Below are 23,374 nucleotides of genomic sequence, written 5' to 3'. Positions count from 1 at the left end.
TCTATGAGTGTCCAGCACTCAAGGAAGTTTGCTCAGCTTTAGAAGTGTTTGCTCTAGAAGTGAAATGAAGGTGACACCTTGTATTCTCTGCAGGCCGTCAGGAGAAGAGATTTGCTGTGGGAAGTGGTAGGATGGCTGTGCCCAAGTGACCAAAGACGATTATGATATTAATTCTGATTTGTATCACGGACTTAGCTATTGGTGCTCCACTCCACTTGTGGATATAAACTCAAGGCAGGGATCAGGCCTCCTGAGAGCCAAGCACTGTGGGCCTTTGATGGTTATCTGCAGAACTTCACTGAAGGAACAACAAGAGCCTGCTGCCTGCTCTGAACCAGGCTGATGGGTGGAGAGCGGCGTTACCTCCCATCCCCATGGCCATGCGCCCCTGTGGCTGGGGCATGGGCATCTCCTTTGGCCAGAAAGTGCAGGTTCTATAGGCTCTCTGACTGACACAGATGACAGTACAAATTCATGACCAAGTTACGTCAATAGCAAAATTATAATATATTAATAGCAATATCATAATAGAATAAAGCCTTGGGAGGGCAACCAATCTTCCAGAATCTGCAGGTTGGCATTCATTGTTCGTGAGCTCAGCTGAAGGCAGTGCCTTCAGAATTTGGTTAAATCACAGAGAGAAGGACCAGGATTAGTTGCAGGGAATCATTTTCCAAGCGGAACCATCTTAAAATGCTGAAACTAGCCCCTGAGGTTGCATGGAGCCTCCCTTCCTGAGTGAGATCTTTGGAAAAAAGGCCACGTGTAGCAGTGGCTGTCACAAAAACTTCCATCTCCTGGCGGTTTGGCCACTGACATACATTTTTTGGCTTACCACCATATGAGCCCTTTCCAGAGATGGCTTCTGGTATGCTTCTGGAGGGTTCTTCCGAGAGGTATGGCGCTCAAGAGAGCCATGTGTGGCAATAACCAGTTCCCAGCTGCTCCAGAGGACACGGTGAGCCAGGTCTCTGTCTGGCAAAGGGCTAGGTGCAGGGGCCATCTGGTGGGACATAGATGGTCAAGGTCCTGTTGACAGTCTCTGGGTTCATGCCGTGTCACCCCTGCCGCTGTCCCCAGCACACTCTAGGAGAAGGCCCGGTGTGGATGGGGGGCGGGGAGGGGAGAGCCTAGGAGAGCTCGCCGGAGAGCCATGTACTAGCGCTGCCTTGCACAAAGCTGGTCTGCAATAAATATAATACTTGTTGATGAAAGGCCTCCTTTGTGGACAGCTAACTCTGAACCTTTACCACACAGCAGGGGGGCCGCTCAACCCAGGCCCCCAGAGGGGCAGTGAGGAGAGGCTGAGAACATGTTGAACACAGGAGTGTCTGGAGCCAGGGAAGCGGACCACCCTGGCCTCTACTTCATGGGCTTACCATCCAGCTTGGCAGACCCTGACACCACCCCCCAGCTTCATTGCTTGCTCTGCTGACATCTTGGACTGCCTGTCTTTACTCTTTGGCACACAGGGTGTGGTCCAGACAGGGTAGCCCACGTGCGGCCACCTCATCTGCTCCCAAGGAAACTTGGGGAGGGTCTTCCCATCACTCTGAGTTCAGTGGTCTCATCCTCACATAGAGGGTGCGGGAGGTTGGGCTACTGACCACTTCACGGCCCTCCTTGGGTCTTCACCATGGTGTGGCTTTCTCAGCACAGAAGGATCTAGAGTTAACAGGAACAGCATCTGGATGACCCACCTCATGGTGTCTTGGTCTCTGCTCTGGTGCCTGAGTGTGGGGTAACTGAGAGGGGACCGGCTGGCCATACTTCCCAACATGGCAGCTTCCAAAATGGCCTTTTGGGGCAGGAAGCGAAGATCTGAGGGGAAGGAGGCCAGTCCCTCCTGAGTTCTGTGCTGATGCTGAACCAAGACACAAAGAAGGCTACAGCCAGGCTCTCCCTCCCCTAGCCTGCCTCTGGCCATTAATCATAACCCAGCCCTCTTCCTCCTTCCCCTGGGAAGATAACGCTTTGCTCTCTCCACTTAGGAAACCAGCCCCACCCACAAGGCTGGGGTGGGGGAGCAGGGGCTGCCTCAGTGGGCATCCTTGCTGGGGGATCCAGCACTGAGGAAAGCTTGGGCACACACAGGTGCCTTGAAAGGAGCCAGGAAAGACCTGGCCCTCCAGCTCAGTGCCCATCAGTCCAGGTACACAGTGGACCTAAGGAATCCTGGGGTGGGGGCGTGGAGGCAGGGAGGGCAAATGGTGACTGGGGTTTTCTCTTATTTAGAAAACAAAACGGAAATGATGTGTTAACATTAGTAAATACAGGCAGGTGTGGAGGGGCAGGGTCCACTTTCTGGAACAGGGCAGTGGCTGGGCCGAGGGTCAGGGGTCAGATGAGGCCCGCAGCCTTCTCCTGCACATTGTACTCCTTGTTCTTCTTCACCCGCCAGCTGACGAACAAGAGCAGCAGTGTACCCAGCGCCTTGTAGCCCACCTGCAGGCCCAGGTACCTGTGGGGCAGGAGGAGACGAGACCAGTGAGGGGGTGTGGAGGCTCTGTGGCCATGCCGTGGGCCAGGGCCATCAGGAAGAGTAGCATCACTTTCACAGTGGCCCAGGGAATATGCTGTCACCACTTAGGTAAGGATCCATTACCACCCTGGTGGGGATCACTTCCCAGGAGGCATGAGACTCCTAATTCAGTGGTCCTCATTCCTGCACCAGTGACTCCCCCAGGGCCAGAGGCAACACTGCAGCCCCAGCCAGTGTGGAGGGTCCAGTCCTCCCAGCAGAGCCAGAAGGAGAGGGGTACCTGCTCGCTGCCCTCTTGGGGCACCCCTCTCCTGGCTGTCTATGCCACCCCCATACCGTTCAGCCCCCCTCAAGCCCACTCTCCCCATGGTTTCTGGTTTATGTGATGATGGCAGCAGGTGAGGTGGCTGGAAGGGGTGCAGAACTAATGAAGCTGCAGCTGGGCTTGGACCCGCTGAGGCAGGGTAGGCCCACCTGCCCTTGACCTCCACTGTGAGCCACGATGGGGCCACCTGTCTCTGAGCAGTGGGAGCTGGCCTGGCATCGTCCCACAGCCACGGCCTCACCTCAGACTCCAGCCAGCCCCTTTCCGTTTGACAAACGTCTTTCTGCGACTGCGTCTCCTGAGGGACTGTGGACTAGGTGCTAGCTCCCAGCAGCACGCACATGCGCGCACACACACACTCCAGGACGTTCACGGCTCTCTTCACCAGTGACCCCTGCTCCCTGTCTGTGGCAGCACCCCTCTGGGCCTCTCCCTTGGGAGCCTGGCAGCCCCCACAAAGGGCACCGCAGCAGATGGCTGCCCTCTGCTCTGGCCCAGTGCCTGACGCCGCCCACCCCGGGCCACGGGGGTGTGCTGGGCCCTCACCTGTCTCGGAGAGCGTCATTGTCATAGTAGGCACAGGCCCCAGGCCTCCCCGAGCACTGCAAGCTCCACCTGATGCAGGAGTAGTCGATGGCAAGGCCGTAGAGGGCTGGAGATGGCAGCCAGGCTGGCGTCCGCGGGAAGAGAGTTCAGAGAGCCCAGATTACACGGGGCTGCAGGCAGAGGTGCCCGGCGAGGTGGGCAACAAGCCCCCCCCCCCCAGCTGCCCCTGCATGGTTCCCATGAATGAGAACGGCTCTGCCCCACCCCTGGGAACCGCAGTGACTTCGGAAAGCCAAATCGCTGTCTGACGGCTGAATTCCTCTTTCACTAGAGGCTTAGAAGAGAAACGAGACCTGAGCCATCCTGTCAGGGCAGTGAGTCACAGAGGTCACCTAGCTGCCAGCTCAGACCGACAATATAGTTCTCACACTGGATTGGCCTCCACCGTGGGGCATCGACTCCTCACGTCCTCACAGGGCCTGGAGGTGGGTGGGTGCCCTCGCTCTAAGGAGGAGGAAGGTTGGCACAGCGAGCTCATGCTTGCATAACCAAGAGGGTCAGGGCTGGCCTTTGAGCCCTAGTTTCCTCGAAGCCCATGCTCCTCCACTACACCAGCCTGCCCAGCTGGCTTAGACAACCCCCCCAGAAGACCCCCGACACCCTGGCTGCTCAGAGCCTCTACCCCAGCCCCCTGAACTTCCCCACAGCTGAGTGGTGAGCCCCGATCCAGCAGAGGCTATGCCTTCCTTCTGTTAAGTATTCAGGATGACCCCCATATTCTTAGCTACAGTTCTGGGCGGTCACTGGACTGGGGAGGGATTTATCCAGGATCCACACCCTGAACCACTGTGCTCAGAACAGCCTCGCCGACTCTGTCGAGGGCACTGTGAGAAGCTGCTTGAGGAGGAAAGCAAGAGATCTGCCTGTGGCTCCACCCATAAGTGGGAACCTTCGAGAACCAGCCTCTCTACTCACACCCTGCTCACTTCCAAGTCTCTGGCTAAGCAGGGGATGGAAACTGGCCACAGGGATTGTCCACCAAGGATGCTACCCTAAATAGAAACACAGTCCAGAAACATTTTCAGCCAAGTCCCAGTGGGTAATTTTAAACTTGCTGGGTTTTATCCATGTGAAGTCCTTCTTTCTACCCCAGAGTGCGATTGCGTTCTTGGGTGATGATGAAAGGAATGCCTCCAGCCCAGATTTTCTAACCGTGATCCCGTATCGAGTTGTCTGAGCTCAAGTGACAAAACAAGGTGGCAGGTGCCATGAGCAGTGGGACAGCGGTTGTTTTCCAGGTGGCTGGGAGAAGCTCTTCAGAGCCCTTCCTAGCCACTGGCTGCGCTGGGCGCAACACGGGGCTTCGTGCCCTGCATCCTCCACACTGGTAATATAGGCCTGAGCAGCAGGCTCTGAAGGGGCAGTGCTGGGACAAGGGCAGCAAGTGGCCCGATACCAAGAGATCCCGTGGAAAAGCTGGTTCAGTCCTCATCATCTGCACTCCTCACCCAACCTTTGGGGGAGAGGGCCCTGCACAGGTTCTCGCTCAGCAGGCCCCAGGAGGGACATCACCAACACAGCCCAGAAGGATGATGGAAGCTGCTGGAGGGCCAACTGCAGCCTGGCTCCCGGATAATAAGGCACAGCGGGCTCTGCAGGGATTTCAGCACTGGAGGTCAGCAAGGACACTCCGAGAGCGGCTAAAGTCCCTCCACTGCAGTTGCCCTACTCCCCGCTGCCCTGGGCACCCACTGCGTCCTTAATCAATACTCAGCTGAATGTAGTCCCTTTACTTGGCTTGCCCAGCACTGCAAGGGCCTGCATATTACTGCCTGGATGGGTCAAGAAGGCACAGTCCAGCATGAGCCTCTGGGAGAGGGCGGGCGAGGGGCACGCATGCCCCCCCCCAGCCCAGGTCCGCAGGGAGGGCCGGGTGTTCCCCGCTCCCTGCGGGCAGCTGGCCCTCCTGGGGGGCATTGCTGACCATTTGCGCAGGCTCCATTTCTCCGTGGGCTCTGGGCTTCTTGAGCATAGGCTGGGTTTGCCGGCAGAGGGCCCCGCACTGAGAACATTTGCAGAATAGAGGCAAGAGGAGTGAGTTTTGTCAAGTGGGAGGGAAGCCAGGGCTGGGCTCAGCTGCTGTTCTGGCTGGGACAGGAATGCAGGGTTTTGTTCCTACAGCCAGTTCTTGGAGAGAGATGAAAAAATACCTGCCTTCAATTCTTCATTAGGTATCCTCAGCTGTGTCCACTTTTCATTTTTCTTACGTAGTTTTGTTTGGAATTAATGCCTTAGATGGAATCTTTCCTAACCTCAAGTAACGGGGAAACTGCCCATATAGGGTCTCGGCCTTTGCCGATGTGTTGGTGATGCGCGCCCTCTCCTTACCGCAGAGATGAGACAGGGCTTCCCTCAGCCCCTCCCTGCACCTCACAGCCCTCGGATGCCCTGGCGCCGCTCCCCAGGAAGGAAGGGGGCATCTCAGACACTTACCCAGCAGGCGCATCAGCAAGAACTGCACCCCGATGGCAAATGACTTTTCTTCCTGGTTCACCACACTGAAAAGGAAGATAGGAAGTCAGCAGCCAGAGGACTCGGGGCTGTGCCTTGACTCAGTCAGGGGCAGCCGGCCTCAGAGCAAGCCAGAACCTACCCTCAAGGGGCCTGACAGCTAGCTGGCTGACTCGACTGACCTCAGCCGCGTGCTCCCGTTGTTTGTATCGGCGGTTCTCAAAGCACGATCGCTGGGCTAGCAGCGTGAGCCCCCACCCCTGGGAACTCATTAGAAATGCAGATTCCCAGGCCCTATCTTAAACCTAAGACTCAGGTCCCTGGGGGTGGGGCCCAGCCATCTGTGCTTTAGGAAGCCCTCCAGGGCTGTTGTGCACTCAAATTTGAGAACCTCTGGTCTCTGAGTTTCAGGGCTGCCCCTGCCCCCTTCAAGAGGCAGAGGGCAGAAGAGGCTGGGAATGGAGAGAAGGATGGGGAAGGGTGTGTTCACAGCAGCAGGTCTGAACAACTCCCATAGAGTGTGAAGAGCAATAAAGACAGCCCGGATGAAAGTGTAATTAAGGCCCCTGGGCCGTAGGCTTCTGTGTGCAACTAGAAGAATCCTTTACCTAGGGCCAGCTTCGTGGGCATGGGGCCTGTGCTGTCTCCCAGGGCCCTGCCCTCAGAAAGGCCCCAGGTTTGATTTAATGCTCTGCTGTGGCTGGTCTTGAAATTCTTAATAATTTTGGAACCAGGAGCCTCCCATTTTCATTTTGCACTGGGTCCTACAAATTATATAGCCAGTCTTGCCCCCACCCTTCTTTCCTCAAGAGAGGACAAGCATTTGGCTGAGGAAGGAGATTCAGAGAGAGATGGGAAAGCTATCTGGCGGTGGTATTGCCAGGCCCTGCCATCCCAGCTGGGCAGGGGGCAGAGAGGGAGGACACCCCATCCACAAGGTGGGGAGCCAGGCAGTGGCCTGCAGAAGCACCAGGCTTCTCGTGCTCTGAACACCCACACTCCTGGGTGGGGGTGCCTGTGGGGGAAGGGCATTTGGGGCAGAGGGGACATCAAGGAAGGGAACTCAGAAGTAATGTTCAGGTCTCTGCACACATTTTGTTCTGGCCTCACAGTCCTGCTAGCAAAGTGGAAAGGGGCCCTCTTCCAGTTCCTCTGAAAGGTGGACCAGTGAAAGCAATACTCATGGGCTTGAGGCACCCACTTAGGATGCCCACCCCATGGAAAGTGCCTCAAATCTCAATCTAATGGATGCTCCCTTTATGCCCACAGGTCCCTCCAGTGGCCCAAATTCATAATAGTCCTGGTCATTGTCCCTGGGCAGACGCCCCTAGATTCTGGACTGAATAGGGCTTGGGCACCCCAGTTTGGCTTCTGATGGACAGCTTGAGCCCCTCCTGCCCTTGGCTGTGAACTAACTCTGGAGTTTGGACCACTCTCTTCTTCCACATTTCTGGTGAACCTTTCCTCCCAGCCTGTATTTCCATGCCTGGTTGGGGGCCAGGGTACAAATAACACTTGGGTCGCCTACAAGGTCACCTTTAAGGCTCACCTTCTTCACACTAAATTGCATCCATTCTCTCATCTTTGCCAGTGGGATTTATCTTTAAATGATTTGGGGATCCTGGAGCCTCTTTAGTTTCACTCCAGCCCATGATCAGACTTAGAAGGGAGAGGTTTTCTAGGAAAGCCCATCCTGTGGTTGAAATGATGCTCCTCCTCCACAGCTTCCCTAGCTCTGGGGCTTGATGGAATCCTCTGGGAGGTGGACTGACAGGGACTGCCCCCTACTTGCTGCTCAGCAACTTCCCTGTAAAATGTCCTTATCCTGTTCCCTCTCCTCATCATGGCCACCCACAGGTATTTCTCAGGGCTAGAGGGTCCACCATGGCCCATCTGGCCCTGGTGCAAGAGGTAACCCCACTCAAGGGCCTTGGATGACAGCACCAGTGTTTGGAATGCATAGGGTGGGGAGTGGTAGAAAGAGGGTGCTGATGGTGTTGGGAGGGGCAATATGCTGTGGCCCTGAGCATCCCCACATGTTCCTGGGGAATATGCTAAGAACACAAGGTTCTGACTGCTCTTTTCCTGGGCTACTTCTCAGGGCTGTGGTTGCAATGAGCAACCTAGAGGCATGGGGTAAAACCTTACCCTAGACCAAGAGCAGGATTGGTCTACATAGGTGGTGGCTCTCCCAAGCTCAGTGTTCCTCACTGTGAGAGAAGCTCACTGCATGTGACGCATACACCTGGGTATTCCAGGTCACTCCATGGGATGTGGGGCACAAGGATAAATGATGCAAGGTTCCTGCTCTTTGCATGCACCTGTGAGTAACAGGCCTTTGTCTTTGAACCAGGAGTCTCCTGTCTGCTGCCAGCATTCTTGAAACAGTAACAAAATAGGAGCTTGGGGAGTGCCTGGGGGGCTCAGTCATTAACCGTCTGCCTTTGGCTCAGGTCATGATCCCAGGGTCCTGGAATCGAGTCCCGCATCGGGCTCCCTGCTCGGCGGGAGGCCTGCTTCTCCCTCTCCCACTCCCCCTGCCTGTGTTCCCTCTCTCGCTGTGTCTCTCTCTGTCAAATAAATAAAATCTTTAAAAAAAATAGGAGCTTGGTAGTTTGCAAGCTAACTTGTCAATAGGCTAAAATACCAGACCCTGACAGGTGGCTGCTTCTGTTCTTCCTCTCCTAGCCTTTGGGGAAAATAGGTCATTGGCACCTAGCTAGCTGTTAATAATTCTTAGAATTTGGTTAATAGTGATAATTAACCAATATATAGAGTACCTTACATCTACAAAGCAATTTATCAGGTAATCCTGACACTAGTCCCTTGTGGTCAATATCATGAACCCCTTCATAAATGAGGAAACTGAGACTCAGTGAGGTTGGCAACATTCCAGGACATCCAGCCAGTGTACAGCCGAGCTGGGCCTTTGACCCTAGCACTGGGAATCCAGATCCTGTGTTTTTCCCTCTCTGCTCTCAAGAGGGGTGAGGACAGGAAAGAGGCGGGCAGGGGTGGGTTAGGTGAACTTGGTTGAAATGTTGTTTTCTCTTTGGCAGAGGGTGAGGTGAAGGAAGGGTCAATTCCCTCTCAAAACCTCAGAGGCATTCCACTGCCACTGTAAGGGGACACCTCTGCTCTCCCCTCCCATCTTGGCCAGCCTCTCTCTTCTGACCTGAGAACTTGGCCCTGGCTCCTAGCACACTTTTCTTATTTTCATCCTTTCTCAAAGCCCTCATTCTGAACTTTCCACATTTTCCCCCCCTTGATTTTGTACATCTAACGGAATTCTCTTCCTTCCTCTTAGTTCTTTCAGGATTTAAACATATGTGAATCTTCAGGCATTTCCACAGTGTGGAGCCAGGCAGCCTGGCTTCCCGGAGGCTCAGCCATTCGTGGCTCTGCCCTCCTGGGGGTGGGGTCTCTCAGTGGCAGGAAAGGAGGAGAGACAGAAGCAGGGAGCGTGGGGGACCGAGAGGCGCACTCACCGCAGAACCATCATGTAGAGCGGGTTGTGAGAGATGCAGGCTATGAGGGCCACGAAGGAGATGAGGAAGATGGCCGGCAGCAGGAAGTGGGCGCAGGGGATGGGGCACGATCCCGACTTGGCTGAAGTGGACGCCCCAGTCACACAGCTGCAGTTCAGATACGTCTTGGAAAGGAGAGGGAGGGGGAGGGGGAGATCTGCTATCATCACCCGCACCACCACACACTTCAAACGCCGGTACCAGCTCCAGCCAGAGTCCCTCGGGCGATGCTGTGTGTGGAGGCTGGAGAGCAGACCCAGGGAGGTTTTGGAGGTGCCCCGCGGATACCACCTCTGACCACTGTTTAGGCCATCAAAACCGTCTTCACCAAAACCGGTCATCGAGCAGGGGCTGGGCCCCTCCCGAAGTTCCACCCACAGCAGGACATGCGGGACCCTATTGCCAGGCAAGGCCTACCCAGCTTGGGACCGGGGGCCAGGAGGGCTCTCTCTGGGGCCAGGCCGCCCTGTGCGTCACCACAGTGGTTCTGTGGGTGCTGTGTTTGCTGTTTGTGTGCTTCTTTCAGGGAAGGTAAGGACAGGATAGACAGGAGGAGATAGCAGTGGGAACCCAGTGGAACCCACTGAGCTCTTCATCTGTCAGGCCTTTGCCAGAGCTTCCTGCCTGAGAGGAACTCCTGTCTGTGAAGGACTCTAGGGAAGGAGGCCCCTGGCTCCAGGCTGCAAGTTCATATGGCACAGTACTCTGGTACAACTGGCCTTGGGGGCCACTGCCCGTGTCAGGGGGTCTTCACCTTACTTTTCACAGCGTCTGATGGCCTAGCCTGGGACCATTTAAGTGCCATAGCAGTTACAACTGCTAATGGAACTAACGAGCTAGTATGCTTCCTCCTGGCCAACAGCAGGAACTATGCACCCTCTTTATTTTGGCTGCCAGGAAACTCAGAAGTTAGTTCTATATAATATGGCTGTTATTTCCGTCAGTCTGCATTTTTTTAACATAAGGTTTTTTTCCCCCCTTATAATTTACTGTCTTTTCTTGATGTTATGCTAGTGGATTTGTGCTGTTGTTGGAAACCTGTCAAGATGATTTCTGGAAGTAGATGAGTCAGAAGTAAGTAAATAAAGATAAGAAAACCACAGAAGCCACCACAGACCCCTCCGACTAGAAGGCCACGGAGAGACCACCTTGTTTGCGCTCTTTGTTCTCTCTCTGCCCACGGAAGTGGCTGTGGGAGTAGCCTTGCCCTGTGCTCTCGGAAGAGGATGCCTAGCGGGGGCTAGCCTTGTCCATGCCCTCCACACAGGCTTAAGGTAATGAGGCACATTCTTCTCCTTAGGGCATCCTTAGCAGAACTGCACGAACTTCCCACTGTTCTTAGTAGAAGGTACATCCGACTCCTGGGCCCGGCCCGCCCAGTCTTGGCCTGGGTGTGACATGCCTCTTAGCGCCAACCCTGGCCTTCCCTGCTTTCTCCTGTGCCTGGCTCTGTCATGCCCTTGGGCCTTGCACTTGCTGTTCCTTTACCTGGAAGGCTTCACTTCCAGGCCTTCCTAAGGTTTTCTTCTTCTGGTTGTTCAGTTCTAATGTCACCTCCACAGGGAGGCCCCCAGGAACTAGAGAGTCTAGTCATCAAGTCTCTCCGTGGCATGGGATACATTCTAAAACTACCTTGTACATTTATTTGATAGAATGCAAACTCGACGAGAGCAGGACCTTGTCTGATGGGTTCAGCACTGAGTCCTCAACACCCGTGGCTGTGCTGGCTGTTCACTAAGTATTTGCCGAATAGCTGAACAGATGTCTTGACTTGGTTTGCTGCTGCTTGACCCTAGAAGTCGGGAGCCATAGCCCTCTGAGGGCTGGTAGAACCTCACCTCGTGGGCCCAGTGAACGAGGGCTGCACAAGTGGAAGGCCGGTGGCCAGCAGATACATGACCTTGAACAGATGTGCGCCAGACTGAGGCAGGGTCCTGGGTTCTAGTCCCACAGCTGCCCCTAAATAGCTGCATGACTTTAGGCCAGTTGTATAGCTACACATCAGGGCTGAGGGATTCAACCAAATGCCCTAGATCACACCTCCAGCTCTAACCTTCCGGGTTCAGATCACAGAAGACCCTCTGCTCTCGATTTCTCTGGGCCTGTCCTTATGGCTTCCCACACAGGCAGGATGCAGGACCCAGAGATGCCCCTTAGGATCCATCAGGATGAGACTCTAAGGCCTCAGCTGAAGGACTGCTTTGGCTCCTTTCTGCTCTGAGCATTGTTGGGGCTCAGGAATGTGAATTTTTTTTGAACATCAGCCAAACTTTAATTAACTTTGGGCTGTAGGCATCTGGTCATGACCTTAGGGAAGGGGAGGTGGAGAGAGGGCGGGTGTGGCCCAGAGCCACGAGGCTGGGAGCGAGTGGCGTTCTGCCCATCCTGGAGCTGAGGAGCAGTGTGCGAGGGCACGGGCTGAGCGCAAACACCCCCACGGGCCTTCTCCGGCCCTTACCAGCTGCTTGGAGGCCACAGAGCTGATGTTGACGTCGCTGCAGCCAGCATGGCAGGGCGAGAGGTACTCCACTCCATTGTCTCCGCACACCGGGTGGAAGATAGAGTCTGGGCACGGGCAGTGCCTGCGGCAGGCAGGAAGCTGCGGATGTATAGAACTTGATGTCCTGCCAGCAAAACAGGAAATGGGGAATCAAACAAAGCAAGACCAAAGAAAAACCTCCCCACGCCAGCCCAGCGTGAGTTCCCCGCCTGGTTCGTGTGCCTGTGTGTCTCCGTTTGTCTTGGGCCAGTGCCACCCTGGGATCTGAATTACGCCTGTTGGGGCCAATGGTGAATGCCCTGCTTGGTCAGTGCTCATGGCACCCACCAAGTGCTGGCCAGAAAGACCTGGTCAGCAAACCCCACACTGCAGAAAGGCATTAAGACAACCAACCAGGGGTGCCTGGGTGGCTCAGTCGTTAAGCGTCTGCCTTTGGCTCAGGTCATGATCCCGGGGTCCTGGGATCAAGCCCCGCATCGGGCTCCCTGCTCGGCAGGAAGCCTGCTTCTCCCTCTCCCACTCCCCCTGCTTGTGTTCTTGCTCTTGCGATCTCTCTGTCAAATAAATAAATGAAATCTTAAAAAAAAAAAAAAAAGACAATCAACCAACCAACCACCCAACCAGGACTCCGATGAAAGAGATGGCAGATACTACACCAAAGTCACAGGCAATATTTCCTTTCTCTCTTCCTCCACCCGGGCTTGGGCTGACAGAAGGCTGGGGCCCCTGGTCACTGCATCCCCCTGCACCATAATCCAGGGGGTTTCACCAGCTGATCTCACCATTCCTACCATCCTCCTCATCTGACAGTCACGGTTGTTCTCTGCGGGGAGAGGGGGTTGGGATAGGCTGACAAATCGCAGACCAGGGCTCTGCTAAAATAATTACACTGCTGATGGTTAACATTAATGGGGTATCTCTTATGTGCCAGGCACAGTGCCCAAGACTTTTCATGTTGCCATCATGACAACTCTACAGTTAAATCACGTTCCTCTCGTGACAAGAAAACTGAAGATTAGAAAAGTAACTTTCGCCAACGACAAAGCACTGTGCCAGAACTCACCCCAGTCTGATGACAAAGCCCTGTGCTAAAAACTCCCCGGGGTTGGGGGGGGCGCCTGGGTGGCCCAGTCAGTTAGGTGTTTGACTTGTGATTTCAGCTCAGGTCATAATCTCAGGGTCTTGGGATCTGGCCCTGTGTTGGGCTCTGCGCTCAGCAGGGAGTCTGCTGGAGATTCTCTCTCCCTCTCCCTCTCCTTCTCTTTTATTTATTTGAGAGAGAGAGAGAGAGAGAGCATAAGCGGGGGGAGGGGCAGAGGGAGAAGCAGACTCCCTGCTGAGCAGGGATCCCAATGTGGGGCTCGATCCCAGGACCCTGGGATCATGACCTGAGCCAAAGGCAGACGCTTAACCGACTGAGCCACCCAGGCTCCCCTAAATAAATAAATCTTTTTTAAAAAAGCTCCTAGTGAGAACCACCTGAAGGCTCAAAGTCTTCTCGGTTTCTCTCAATCCATAGTCAGCCTGCAGAACAATACAAACTGGGTGGGGGGTCCTGCCCTGAGCAACTCTCCCTTCCCTTGTGCCCCTTCTCTCCTTCACCCACCAAAGACAAAAGATGGTATTTCAAAGAAAAAGAGAAAACACCAAGACTGAAAGGTACAGTTTCTCCAAACGTTGCAACCTCATTAGGCAAAACCTAAAAGAAGAGGTGGTTGGAAGGGGCACCCAGGAAAAAATAAATGCTCCTTGCTCAGCACCTTCCCCTCATGGGCCTCTAAAGCTCTTCCTGAACATGAAGCCAGACTTAAAACCTGGGACCAGATTGCTTTATGCAAACTGACAGGTGTACTTTACCTGCTCTCTTCCTCACCTGCCCTAATTTTTTGAGTCTGCCATCACTTGCATTATTCTTTCCCAGATCTTTTCAAGTCTCCTTCTCTCATCTTTCTTCAGCAGCTCAAGGAGACTTTGTAATTGTAGCCAGCATAGAGCTGATGCTAAACATAGCTTATTTCCTGGTTCTTGAGGCTCACAGCCCTACAGATTTATCCTTAAACCAAACTCATTAGTTTTTGGTGCTTCTTAAAAAACAGAACCCTGACCCTGATTGCTGTTGGCCCACTAGGACCCTCAGATTTCTTCTCATAATTGAGCATATGATTCAAGACCTCATTTTCTAAGTTGCCACGTAAGAGATTAGATCAAAAAGTGAAAAGGAGAGAAGAGAGTTGAGGAAGCAGATAGGAAAGCGTATGGCAGCCCGATCCAGGCTCTGGCCTCAGCAAAGGGGATCTTCTCACCTCTCATTCCCATTACCTGGGGGGATAGACCTCCGCTACAGTGGGGGTGGAGCATCCCATGAAGAAGAGAGGGGCGCAAAGGACCATGGAGATGGTGATGATGGTGGCAGCCACGCGTGGAATGGTTTGCAGAGAGAAAACAAAACGCTTCATGAGGATTCCTCCAAACAGCATCCCCAATGCTGCGGCAGGAAGGTTCACAGCACCTACAGATAAAGAGAAGCTGTCTGGGCGCACAGGACTGGAAGTGGGGGCAGGGCACAGACACTGAGCTGAACCATGGACAAAGGGGCATGGCTACTTGAAGGAACATTTGATACATTCAATTGCAGTGGTAATAACTCTTTGCCCTGCTTGTGCAAAGAATAAAGAAACAAGTGGAGTCCTTGCAGCCAGAGGGATGTGGGTTGAAGGTGCATTTATTAAGCACCTTTCATTACCTGGCCCCTCATTGCATTCTCACTGTGACCACATGGGTCCCACGGTGGTGTCGCTGTCTGATGTGCTAGCTGGTGACTGAAGGCTAAAGGGATGAGGTCACAGCCAATGCCCTGACCACCTTGCCACATCCATATGGCCAGGCTCACCTGTGGATTGGGCTCTGTAGTTCACTTTGGTACTTGGTGGGACCACATCAGTGCCTCTCAACGTCAGCTGCACAAAATACCAACGCTGGGCCCCACTCAGAGATTCTGCTTTCATTGACTGAGCAGGAAGCCTGGGTGACTGTATTTTTTAAAAGTTGTCCAGGGAATCCTAAAGTGCAGCCAGGGTAGAGAATCACTGGGCCACATATTCCTTACCCAAGTAAATGTATCTGAGTCCTTGGTGAAGAAAGGAAAAAAACCACGAGGCATTTTGCCTAACCCCAAATTCTACCTTCTCTCTTTCCTCTGTTTGCCCTGATGATGTCAGGGCCTTGGGAGGCTGTCAGGTTTCCAGCCCCTCTGACGGGGAGGAAGGCAGACCCTAGCCTCCACCCACTCCTGCCTGGAATGATAGGGGCCCCAAAGATCTGCCAAGAACATTCTAGATTGCTAACCAGGAAAAATGTCCTTAAAATTCTTTCCTCTGGGCCAGTCCTCCTCTGGCTCTTGTCTGTGTCCGGTCTGGCCTCGCCCATCCCTGGATGGGTGGAGGAGGGCCAGCCACTCCTACAGGCAGGGCCCAGGCAGGGCCCCCCAGCTCCTGCAGCACCCCCACCCTCCAGACTCACCAATGAGGAAGTTGGCATAGGCTGCGGAGGCACCATACTGCTTCTCCAGGAACTTGTTGAGGAATGTGGAGAGGCCAGCAATGACAGAGGAGAAGGTGCACTGGGCCAGGACCACCAGCATGAAGAGTGGGTTCATCAGCAGCCTCAGGAAGATGCGGGGAAAGCCTGCAAACAGATGGCTGTCAGGGGCCGGGCCCTCATGGCAGTCACCACACGGGTAGCTTGGGACTAGTCACTGCCCTTTCTCCTCCTCCAGGCAGCCTTCCTCTCTTCCTCAGGGCAGATCTGAGGCACCAAGATGTTCAGTGGCCAGGGGCACACAGCCGCTCGACTCCCACTGAACATGCCAATGGGCTAAGTAAAGTGAGGACGTGCCTGGGAGATATAAGGCGAAGCCTGGATAGAAATAGAGCTAACACTGGGAACATCCTCCTCACATGAGAGCCACCTCCATGTAAAAGGAGAGGAGAGAACACGGGGGCTGGACCATGGAGGTGGGGCTGACTCTGCTTAGCTCTGAGTCTCCTGGAACCTGCACAGAAGCAGTCACCAGGACCCCTGGCAGAACCCCTCCTGAGAGATGGGACCACCTGCTCTTACTGCCCCTTACCACACACCACACCACATGGGCTGGGATACCCTCTGACCCTCACTGCAAGCCAGGCCCGCCCCCCAGGACTTTGCTGGGTCAGTTAGTTACGTTTAATGAAATCCACCAGGGAGCTTCTTGGCTTGACCTCGTCCATCTTCCTTGCCTCATCCACTATGGCTGGAGACCTCTGCAGGCGGCAAAGGGGGTGAACGTTAAAGGCGTAGGCTCCCTGTAGTGACCCTTCCCTGGGCCCTTGCCCCTCCTGGTCTCGGTGGCTCAGGGGCGGGCAGCACTAAGCTGCCCCAGGTGTGGGTGGGAGGGCGCCCAGAGAATGCTCTCTTGAAGCAAATGCTACTTGCATGTCAGTGAGCCCAGTGCTGTGGCTGCCGGCCAGAACACATCCACGACAATGCCTCCCGACACTCCCCTGGGCATGTTATTCATATCTAACTTTCCCTTGACTGATGCCAAAAGGTGTCCGATCAGATCTCACCCCTTGTCTGTCTGTCATGGCTACAATTCCTCCCCGTCCTCAGATTCCAGGGGCCGCAGGCTTCTGGGATACACTGGTTTAGAATTACCTCTGTTTCTAGCTCTTTCTTTCTGTCTCCTCTATAGAGTTCCTGCTTCCTTCTGGGCCCAAAGCTGAGTCCTGCTCAAGGCTCCATCCTGGCCCCTGGCCCACACTTTCTACCCATACCACCTCAGTGAGCTCGCCTACCCCTTGTGAACTCGTCAGCTGCAGCTTTGAACCCCTGCACAAGGTGTGCAAGGCTCCCCCCGAGCCCTGATGCCATTGGGGCTCCCCTGGAGAACATACTACCAGGCACGGGAGCTCCCACGCACTGAGTGCTTACTCCACACCAGGCACCATGCCCAGCCTTCCACACGCATCGGCACTCCTCACAGCCTCCTCTGAGACTTATGCTCTATCTCCAGTATTTTAAAGGAAACTTAGAAACAAGGAAACTTGCCCAAGATCACTCAGCATCTGGACTCAGACTCAGGTTTGCCTGACCCCCAAACCACCGTAATGCACTGACAACCTCTGAAATTCTTCCCCAAGACAAGCGGAGGCTCTCCCACTCCCGCCCCTCTTCCCACAGCTCGGCCTAGATCTCACACACCTCACTGCCAAACGCTGAGCTCTGGCTCTGGCTCACTTCAGCCCCCTTCTCCTCCAATCTGTCCACCGCTCAGTCCTTGGCAGCCTCTCCAAGAACACCGCTCCCTGCCCTCGCCTCGGCTGCCCAGCAGCCCCCGCCCTGGCGCTCAGCCTCATCCCCCATCTCTACACAGGCCTCTTCAGATGGCCAGCCTCCCCTCCTTCCTGACTCCCCGACCTCAGCCCAGCTGCCATGGTGCCCCCTACGTGGTCACCCAGTCACTGCAGCACCCCAGAACTTCATGGATTCGGAACAAGTTTTAGACCCTAGGCCTAACATCAAAGCCCCTCCTAGACTTCTCGTCTCTGTCTTCCATTCTCATCCTTTTCTGACTTCTTCCCCAGCAGACACACAGAAGGTCCATCTGCCCACAGTCGGCTCGCTCTTCAGCTCGCCCTCACGCTCTTCAGCTCTAGGGGGTCTCCTTCCAACTCAGTCCTGCAGGTTCACACGTGATGGGCCAACTGTGCCAGGTCATATATTCAGCTTTTCCTGGCTCTTCACTGTGAACTTGGTGTTTCCCAAACTGCGTTCCCTGGAACCCTCCTGATACCTGAGATGCTGACATGGTAAGGGGAGACCGTCTTTTGGAAATTCACCAGCACTCTCACCTCTCAAAGCCTCTGAGAAGTCCTGCATCATATAACTTGTTTAGATTTCACCCAGAATTTGCTTCTCAGTTCAGTTTATTTTTTTCCCACACCTCCCTTTCTTGAACTCTGATAGGCAGGGAGTCATGGGCTCTCAGAACCTTACCTCCGCTTCCCTGAGCATTGTTCGAGGAAAGAAAAAAAAGGGGAAAGAGGTGAGAACCAAGGACGCTGAGGAGATGAGCAGGCCCAGCCACCAGGCTCCAATCCACCGGGCGTCTCCAGGGCTCAGGTTAACGGCAGCTGGGAAAGAAAGCAAAGGGAACAGTGTTTTCTGGATGAATGTGGGTTCTCATTTTGCTGTAAAGAGGGCCTTTGATCAGGGGGACTTTCTTCCCATGATGCAGAAGAGGCAAGCCATGAGCTAGAATCTGAGTCAAGACAACATTCCCTCTCCAGGCCATCTGGTCTCCAGAGCATGGTGACCACTGAGCATAAAGCAGAGCATCAGAGAATCCCCAGGCTGAAGGAATCAGAACCTTGGCCTCACTTTATTTTATTCCCAACCCTTGGTAGAAATAACAATGAAGGAGGCTGCATCCACCCACCTCCAACCAATCAGAAAACTGAGGATCAGAGACGTTAGCTTTGCACTGGTCCAAGGTCAAGGCTGGTAAGTATTATTTCATTGGTCAGTTTTAAACCCATGTCTCCCTGGTGTCCAAGCCTGCACTCTTAACCACTGACTGCTACTGCCTCCCAACTTTATTGATCCCTAAGAAAGGAGGCCCCATAATCCTTAGGAGCCTGAGGGAACAACCATCATCAGAGTGGGCTGCTGAGCCTCCAAAAGAGATACTTCTGGCAATGTCTCCCACCCGCATCTGAGAGTCTGCCATTGTGTCTCTCTTTGTAAAGAAACTATGTGGGCATGGAAGGAGGAAGAAGGTAGCAGAATGGCCCTCAGCCAAGCAATGCCAGGCATCGCTGGGCACTGGCCCTGGTACTGGGAGCTCAGCTGCAAGTCTCTTTGGGCAACCAAGAGACAGGAACCAATTCAGGAAGTGCCAGTAAAAGGGCAAAGGTGGCTTGACCCTGAGGCAGAAAGCTCCCCCGGGCTTTTCCCTGTCATGTGAAGTAAAGGCAGGTGACACCTCAAGGAAGACATCATGGTCTGATGGTCCCCGAGAACAGGAGTCTGTGGACTCTGGCAGCATGGTGGCTTTAATGCCTGTCCACATTCTTTGTGTGATGTGCAGGCTCTGATCTGTGTGCCAGGAACTGGTGGGAGTACTATTCCCAAGAGTCTGGCTCAGATCTGCCTTCTAGCCACATCTTCTGGCTAGTGGGAGCTTTCTGTACCACCACCACACTCCACACCTGTTCCACCTCTTGGCTTTGTCCAAGTATTTTTCTCCACCTGGAAGGCAGAAATCCCACCCACCGATGGGGCTCAATGCAGATGTCAGCTGCCTGGGAAGCCCTCCCTGACCACCTCGGGCAGGAGCACTGTCTCCTGCCTTGGAGCTTCCAAAGCACTTTGCCTGCCCCTCTGGGACAGTGCTGGCTCTCCCTGCCCTCTGGGAGGCTGGGTGGCATAGGACAAGCTTACAAAGGCCATGAGCTCTTGCAGGATTCACTGGGGGCTGGTTCCATGAGGGGTTACCTCAGTGTTTGTGCCCTGGTCTACAGACCATATGTCCTCTTCATTCTAAGATACACAGTGATTTAGTCCATACCATTTTGTGAAGAATAAGAGCTCATACCTGTAAACCTCTTAATATATATCAGGCATGTTCTAATCCTTACAACGACTCTATTTTACTATCATTAGCCCCGTTTTATAGACGAGGAAACCGAGGCACAGAAAGATCTAGATACTTGCTCAAGATCACTCAGCCAGTGAGAGGTGGAACCAGGATTAGACACAGCTTGTTTACTGCCAGTGCCCACATTGTTAAGCATGATGTGAATCATAATCCATGTGTATATTTTATGTAGTGCTTTTTTGATCCTCAAAAGAGCTCTTATTAAATCTTTTCTTAAAATAATTAAACACCACCTTAGAGTCCAAGGACCATAAAACTGTTTTTAATAGCACCACCAAGATGGGCAGCTGTGGTGGCAACAGCTGAGGCCCTGCCCCAGGTCTCAGGGTTTCCTGCTACCAACTTCCTGAGGACAGAAAGGGTCCTGTGCCAGAAGATTCACGCGGTCTGCTCCTGGCTGTCTGAGGCTCTGCAGGTGTGAATGAGTGAGGGAAGGAGAGGGCCCAAGCACCTGGAGTTAAAGCTTCATTTTCTGCCCTGCCTGGCTGGGGCCGGGGAGGCTGCTTCGTGGAACCAGTGGTAGGACAAGTATCCTTGCACACTCCCTGCACACACTCACCTGTGTCCACTCTGCCATAGTCCACGAAGATCTGCAGCATGACGGAGCCCAGCAGGTACCCGAAGGCCGGTCCGAATACAGAGATGGCAAATAAGATGGCTGGAAAGGGGAGCAGGCAAAGGAGGCTGAGGGAGCTTGAGAGAGTGTGGCAGCCCCAGGTTCTTTCCCTAGCTGAGGGATTCCTGAGATGTCATGCCATCTGTCCCCTGGCCCTAACAAGTCCGCACTGAGGGCATTTCCCATAGACAAGACCAGAATCACTCAAGATCCTGAGATGTGCAGAACCAAAGCTGTTTCTCCTCCAGCCAGAGAGATCCACTTGCCAGGAGGAAAAGCCTCTCCAGCACTTAAAGATTCCTGCCGGGTGTGCTGGTGGGCGAGGCTTCCTGCGAGTATGATGCTGGGGGCCCTGGCAGGAGCTGTGGGGCTACTGAGCCAGTGCGGGTGCTCTGTCTGGTTTGGGGCGTGGGCCTCGAGAATGCTCAGTGTGGCTTGTTCTAAGGGAAGGATGGGGGCAGTCAGGTGGTCATTGGTTATCTGCTTTGCTTGTCCTTCCTTGAGGCTGTCCTGTCCCTAAGTGGACGGTCAGGAAGACACGGGTACCCCGGCCTGTGCCTGGAGGACTGGACAGCAATAGCTCCAGGAGCTGATAAGGAGCTCCCCTGTGCCCAGCGTGGGGCTAAGGGGTGACCTACATTACTTATATAATCCCACAGCTGCCCAGGGCATGGATACTATTAGCCCCGTTCTGCAAGCGAGGGAACCTGGGACCCTGGGGCCCAGCCACCTGCCCAGGATCACACAGCTTGTAGGTAACAGAGCTGGCCTTCCAGCCAGATCTGTCTGCTCCCCAAACCTCGGCACTCGTTTGCTGTGTTTAGTGGAGCAAAGAAGGTCCGACCTCGATTCAGCCCCTCAGGGCCTCAGCAAAGGCCACTTCAGGACTGGGCCCCCTCCCTGCTGCCCTCCTCAAGCCTGTGACTCACAGATGTACAGGGGTGAGTTGCTGGGCTCAGAGAAGTCGTCCACATAGGAGATTCCAAACGGCTGAATGGGCACCGTCCCAACGCCTGCCAGCAGCTGGCCGACCACCATGAGAGCCCACATACTGCTGGTCTCCTTCTGGGAGTCCTGGGTGGTGCTGTGGCACTTGCTGGGGGGCAGGTCCTGCCAGTTCTTCTGACAGAGCTCAGCTTGGAAGAAGCTGTTGTTCCCTGCAATGAGAGGGCATGCCAGTCACCAGCCGGTCTCCTGGCTCCACCAGCTGCCCTCCAAACCTGCCCTTCCTCTCAGGCCTTTGGGAAGTGACTATAGACACAGAGGTCAGAGTGTGGCCTCCCTGCTCTGGGAGCAGACCTTCTTGGGTGGGAGACGAATCTTCCGCCCATGGTTATCCATTCTTTGTCCTCTACGAGTACAGGCGGGGGCCTGAGCATGGAGGCTGATACTGTCATTCCCGGAGGAAAGGGTCACCCAGTTGAAAAAGGGGGATCCAGGATCAAAACCCAGGCTTGCTGGCCTGAAGTGCCCCATGCGCAGCCTCAAGCTTGAGGTCCTCAGGGTGTGGTTCTCTTTAGCACGACAAAGGCCATTCTGTCTCACAGAAGACAGTGTCAGCCCCACCTGGGATGCATCTCTCCTGTGTCTTGACCCTTGGAGCCTGATTCCTGGATAAGCCTGGCAGTGTGTCACACAAAGGCATTTAATGTCCTTACTGAATGTGGGCAGCAACCAAGAATCCTACAACTTGGGGAGCTGGAAAGGACTTGAGACTGTCTAGTTTAGTCCCTCCTATTACAAATGGGCACCACAGGAGCCAGGCTGCACCTTGAGACCCTTCTGTGAGGGTCCCAGAGACTCCCAGCGTGCCATGAGCACCATGCAGCCTGTGGCTGTGGGGACCAGGCCAGGCTGGACTGCCACTCCATGCGGCTGTTTTTAACTTGGCCCACACTAACCAATCAGCACTGTCTGCTCTCCAAGGCCTTGAGAGATCTTGAGGGCTCCCTTCCATAAGATCCCTTCTTCTCAACAAATATTGTGAAAATGTCTATGCTACCTAGAGCAATCTACACATTTAATGTAATCCCTATCAAAATACCATCAACTTTTTTCAAAGAAATGGAACAAATGATCCTAAAATTTGTATGGAACAAAAAAAGACCCTGAATAGCCAGAGGAATGTTGAAAAAGAAAAGCAAAGCTGGTGGCATCACAAGTCCGGACTTCAAGCTCTATTACAAAGCTGTCATCATCAGTATATGTGCTGCTGAAGCGAGCACAAGCTGTCATCATCAGGACAGTATGGTACTGGCACAAAAACAGACACATAGATCAATGGAACAGAATACAGACCCCAGAAATGGACCCTCAACTCTATAGCCAACTAATCTTCGACAAAGTAGGAAAGAATGTCCAATGGAAAAAAGACAGTCTCTTCAACAAATGATGTTAGGAAAATTGGACAGCCACATGCAGAAGAATGAAACTGGACCATTTCCTTACACCACACACAAAAATAGACTCAAAATGGAAGAAAGACCTAAATGTGAGACAGGAATCCATCAAAATCCTAGAGGAGAACACAGGCAACAACCTCTTCGACCTCAGCCACAGCAAATTCTTCCTAGACACATCGCCAAAGGCAAGGGAAGCAAGGGCAAAAATGAACTATTGGGACTTCATCAAGATAAAAAGCTTTTGCACAGCACAGGAAACAGTCAACAAAACAAAAGACAACCGACAGAATGGGAGAAGATATTTGCAAATGACAGATCAGATAAGGGGCAAGTATCCAAAATCTATAAAGAACTAATCAAACTCAACAAATAGAACAAATAATCCAATCAAGAGATGGGCAGAAGACTTGAACAGACATTTCTGCAAAGAAGACATCCAAATGGCCAACAGACACATGAAAAAGTGCTCAACATCACTTGGCATCAGGGAAATCCAAATCAAAACCTCAATGAGATACCACCTCACACCAGTCAGAATGGCTAAAATTAACAAGTTGGAAATGACAGATGTTGGCGAGGATGCGGAGAAAGGGGAACTCTCCTACACTGTTGGTGGGAATGCAAGCTGGTGCAGCCACTCTGGAAAACAGTATGGAGGTTCCTCAAAAAGTTGAAATAGAACGACCCTACAACCCAGCAATTGCACTACTGGGTATTTACCCCAAAGATACAAATGTAATGATCTGAAGGGGCATGTGCACCCCAGTGT

At 53.6% G+C, this 23,374-nt stretch overlaps 1 protein-coding gene across 1 annotated transcript in view; it reads right to left on the bottom strand.

The window, feature by feature from the left end:
- Positions 1-488: 488 nt before the first annotated feature.
- Positions 489-23,374, bottom strand: part of SLCO2A1 (solute carrier organic anion transporter family member 2A1) — an 84,850-nt gene continuing 61,964 nt past the window's right edge. The window contains exons 4-14 of the mRNA XM_045903755.3: positions 21,133-21,360; positions 20,147-20,245; positions 17,925-18,061; positions 16,111-16,189; positions 15,411-15,575; positions 14,211-14,400; positions 11,850-12,015; positions 9,353-9,516; positions 5,847-5,911; positions 3,354-3,477; positions 489-2,461 (exon numbers count right to left, since the gene is read on the bottom strand). Of these exons, the coding sequence (XP_045759711.1) occupies positions 2,341-2,461; positions 3,354-3,477; positions 5,847-5,911; positions 9,353-9,516; positions 11,850-12,015; positions 14,211-14,400; positions 15,411-15,575; positions 16,111-16,189; positions 17,925-18,061; positions 20,147-20,245; positions 21,133-21,360 (1,538 nt within the window). The 3' untranslated portion in view covers positions 489-2,340. The remainder of the gene's footprint in view (positions 2,462-3,353; positions 3,478-5,846; positions 5,912-9,352; positions 9,517-11,849; positions 12,016-14,210; positions 14,401-15,410; positions 15,576-16,110; positions 16,190-17,924; positions 18,062-20,146; positions 20,246-21,132; positions 21,361-23,374) is intronic.

This window comes from Mirounga angustirostris, unplaced genomic scaffold (genome assembly GCF_029215605.1).
Source record: "Mirounga angustirostris isolate CCGP_5_RB_7025 unplaced genomic scaffold, mMirAng1.0.hap1 SCAF_1, whole genome shotgun sequence".
NCBI lineage: Eukaryota > Metazoa > Chordata > Mammalia > Carnivora > Phocidae > Mirounga > Mirounga angustirostris.
The sequence above is the reverse complement of the archived record's forward strand: the minus strand, read 5'-3'. Positions and strand labels throughout refer to the sequence as shown.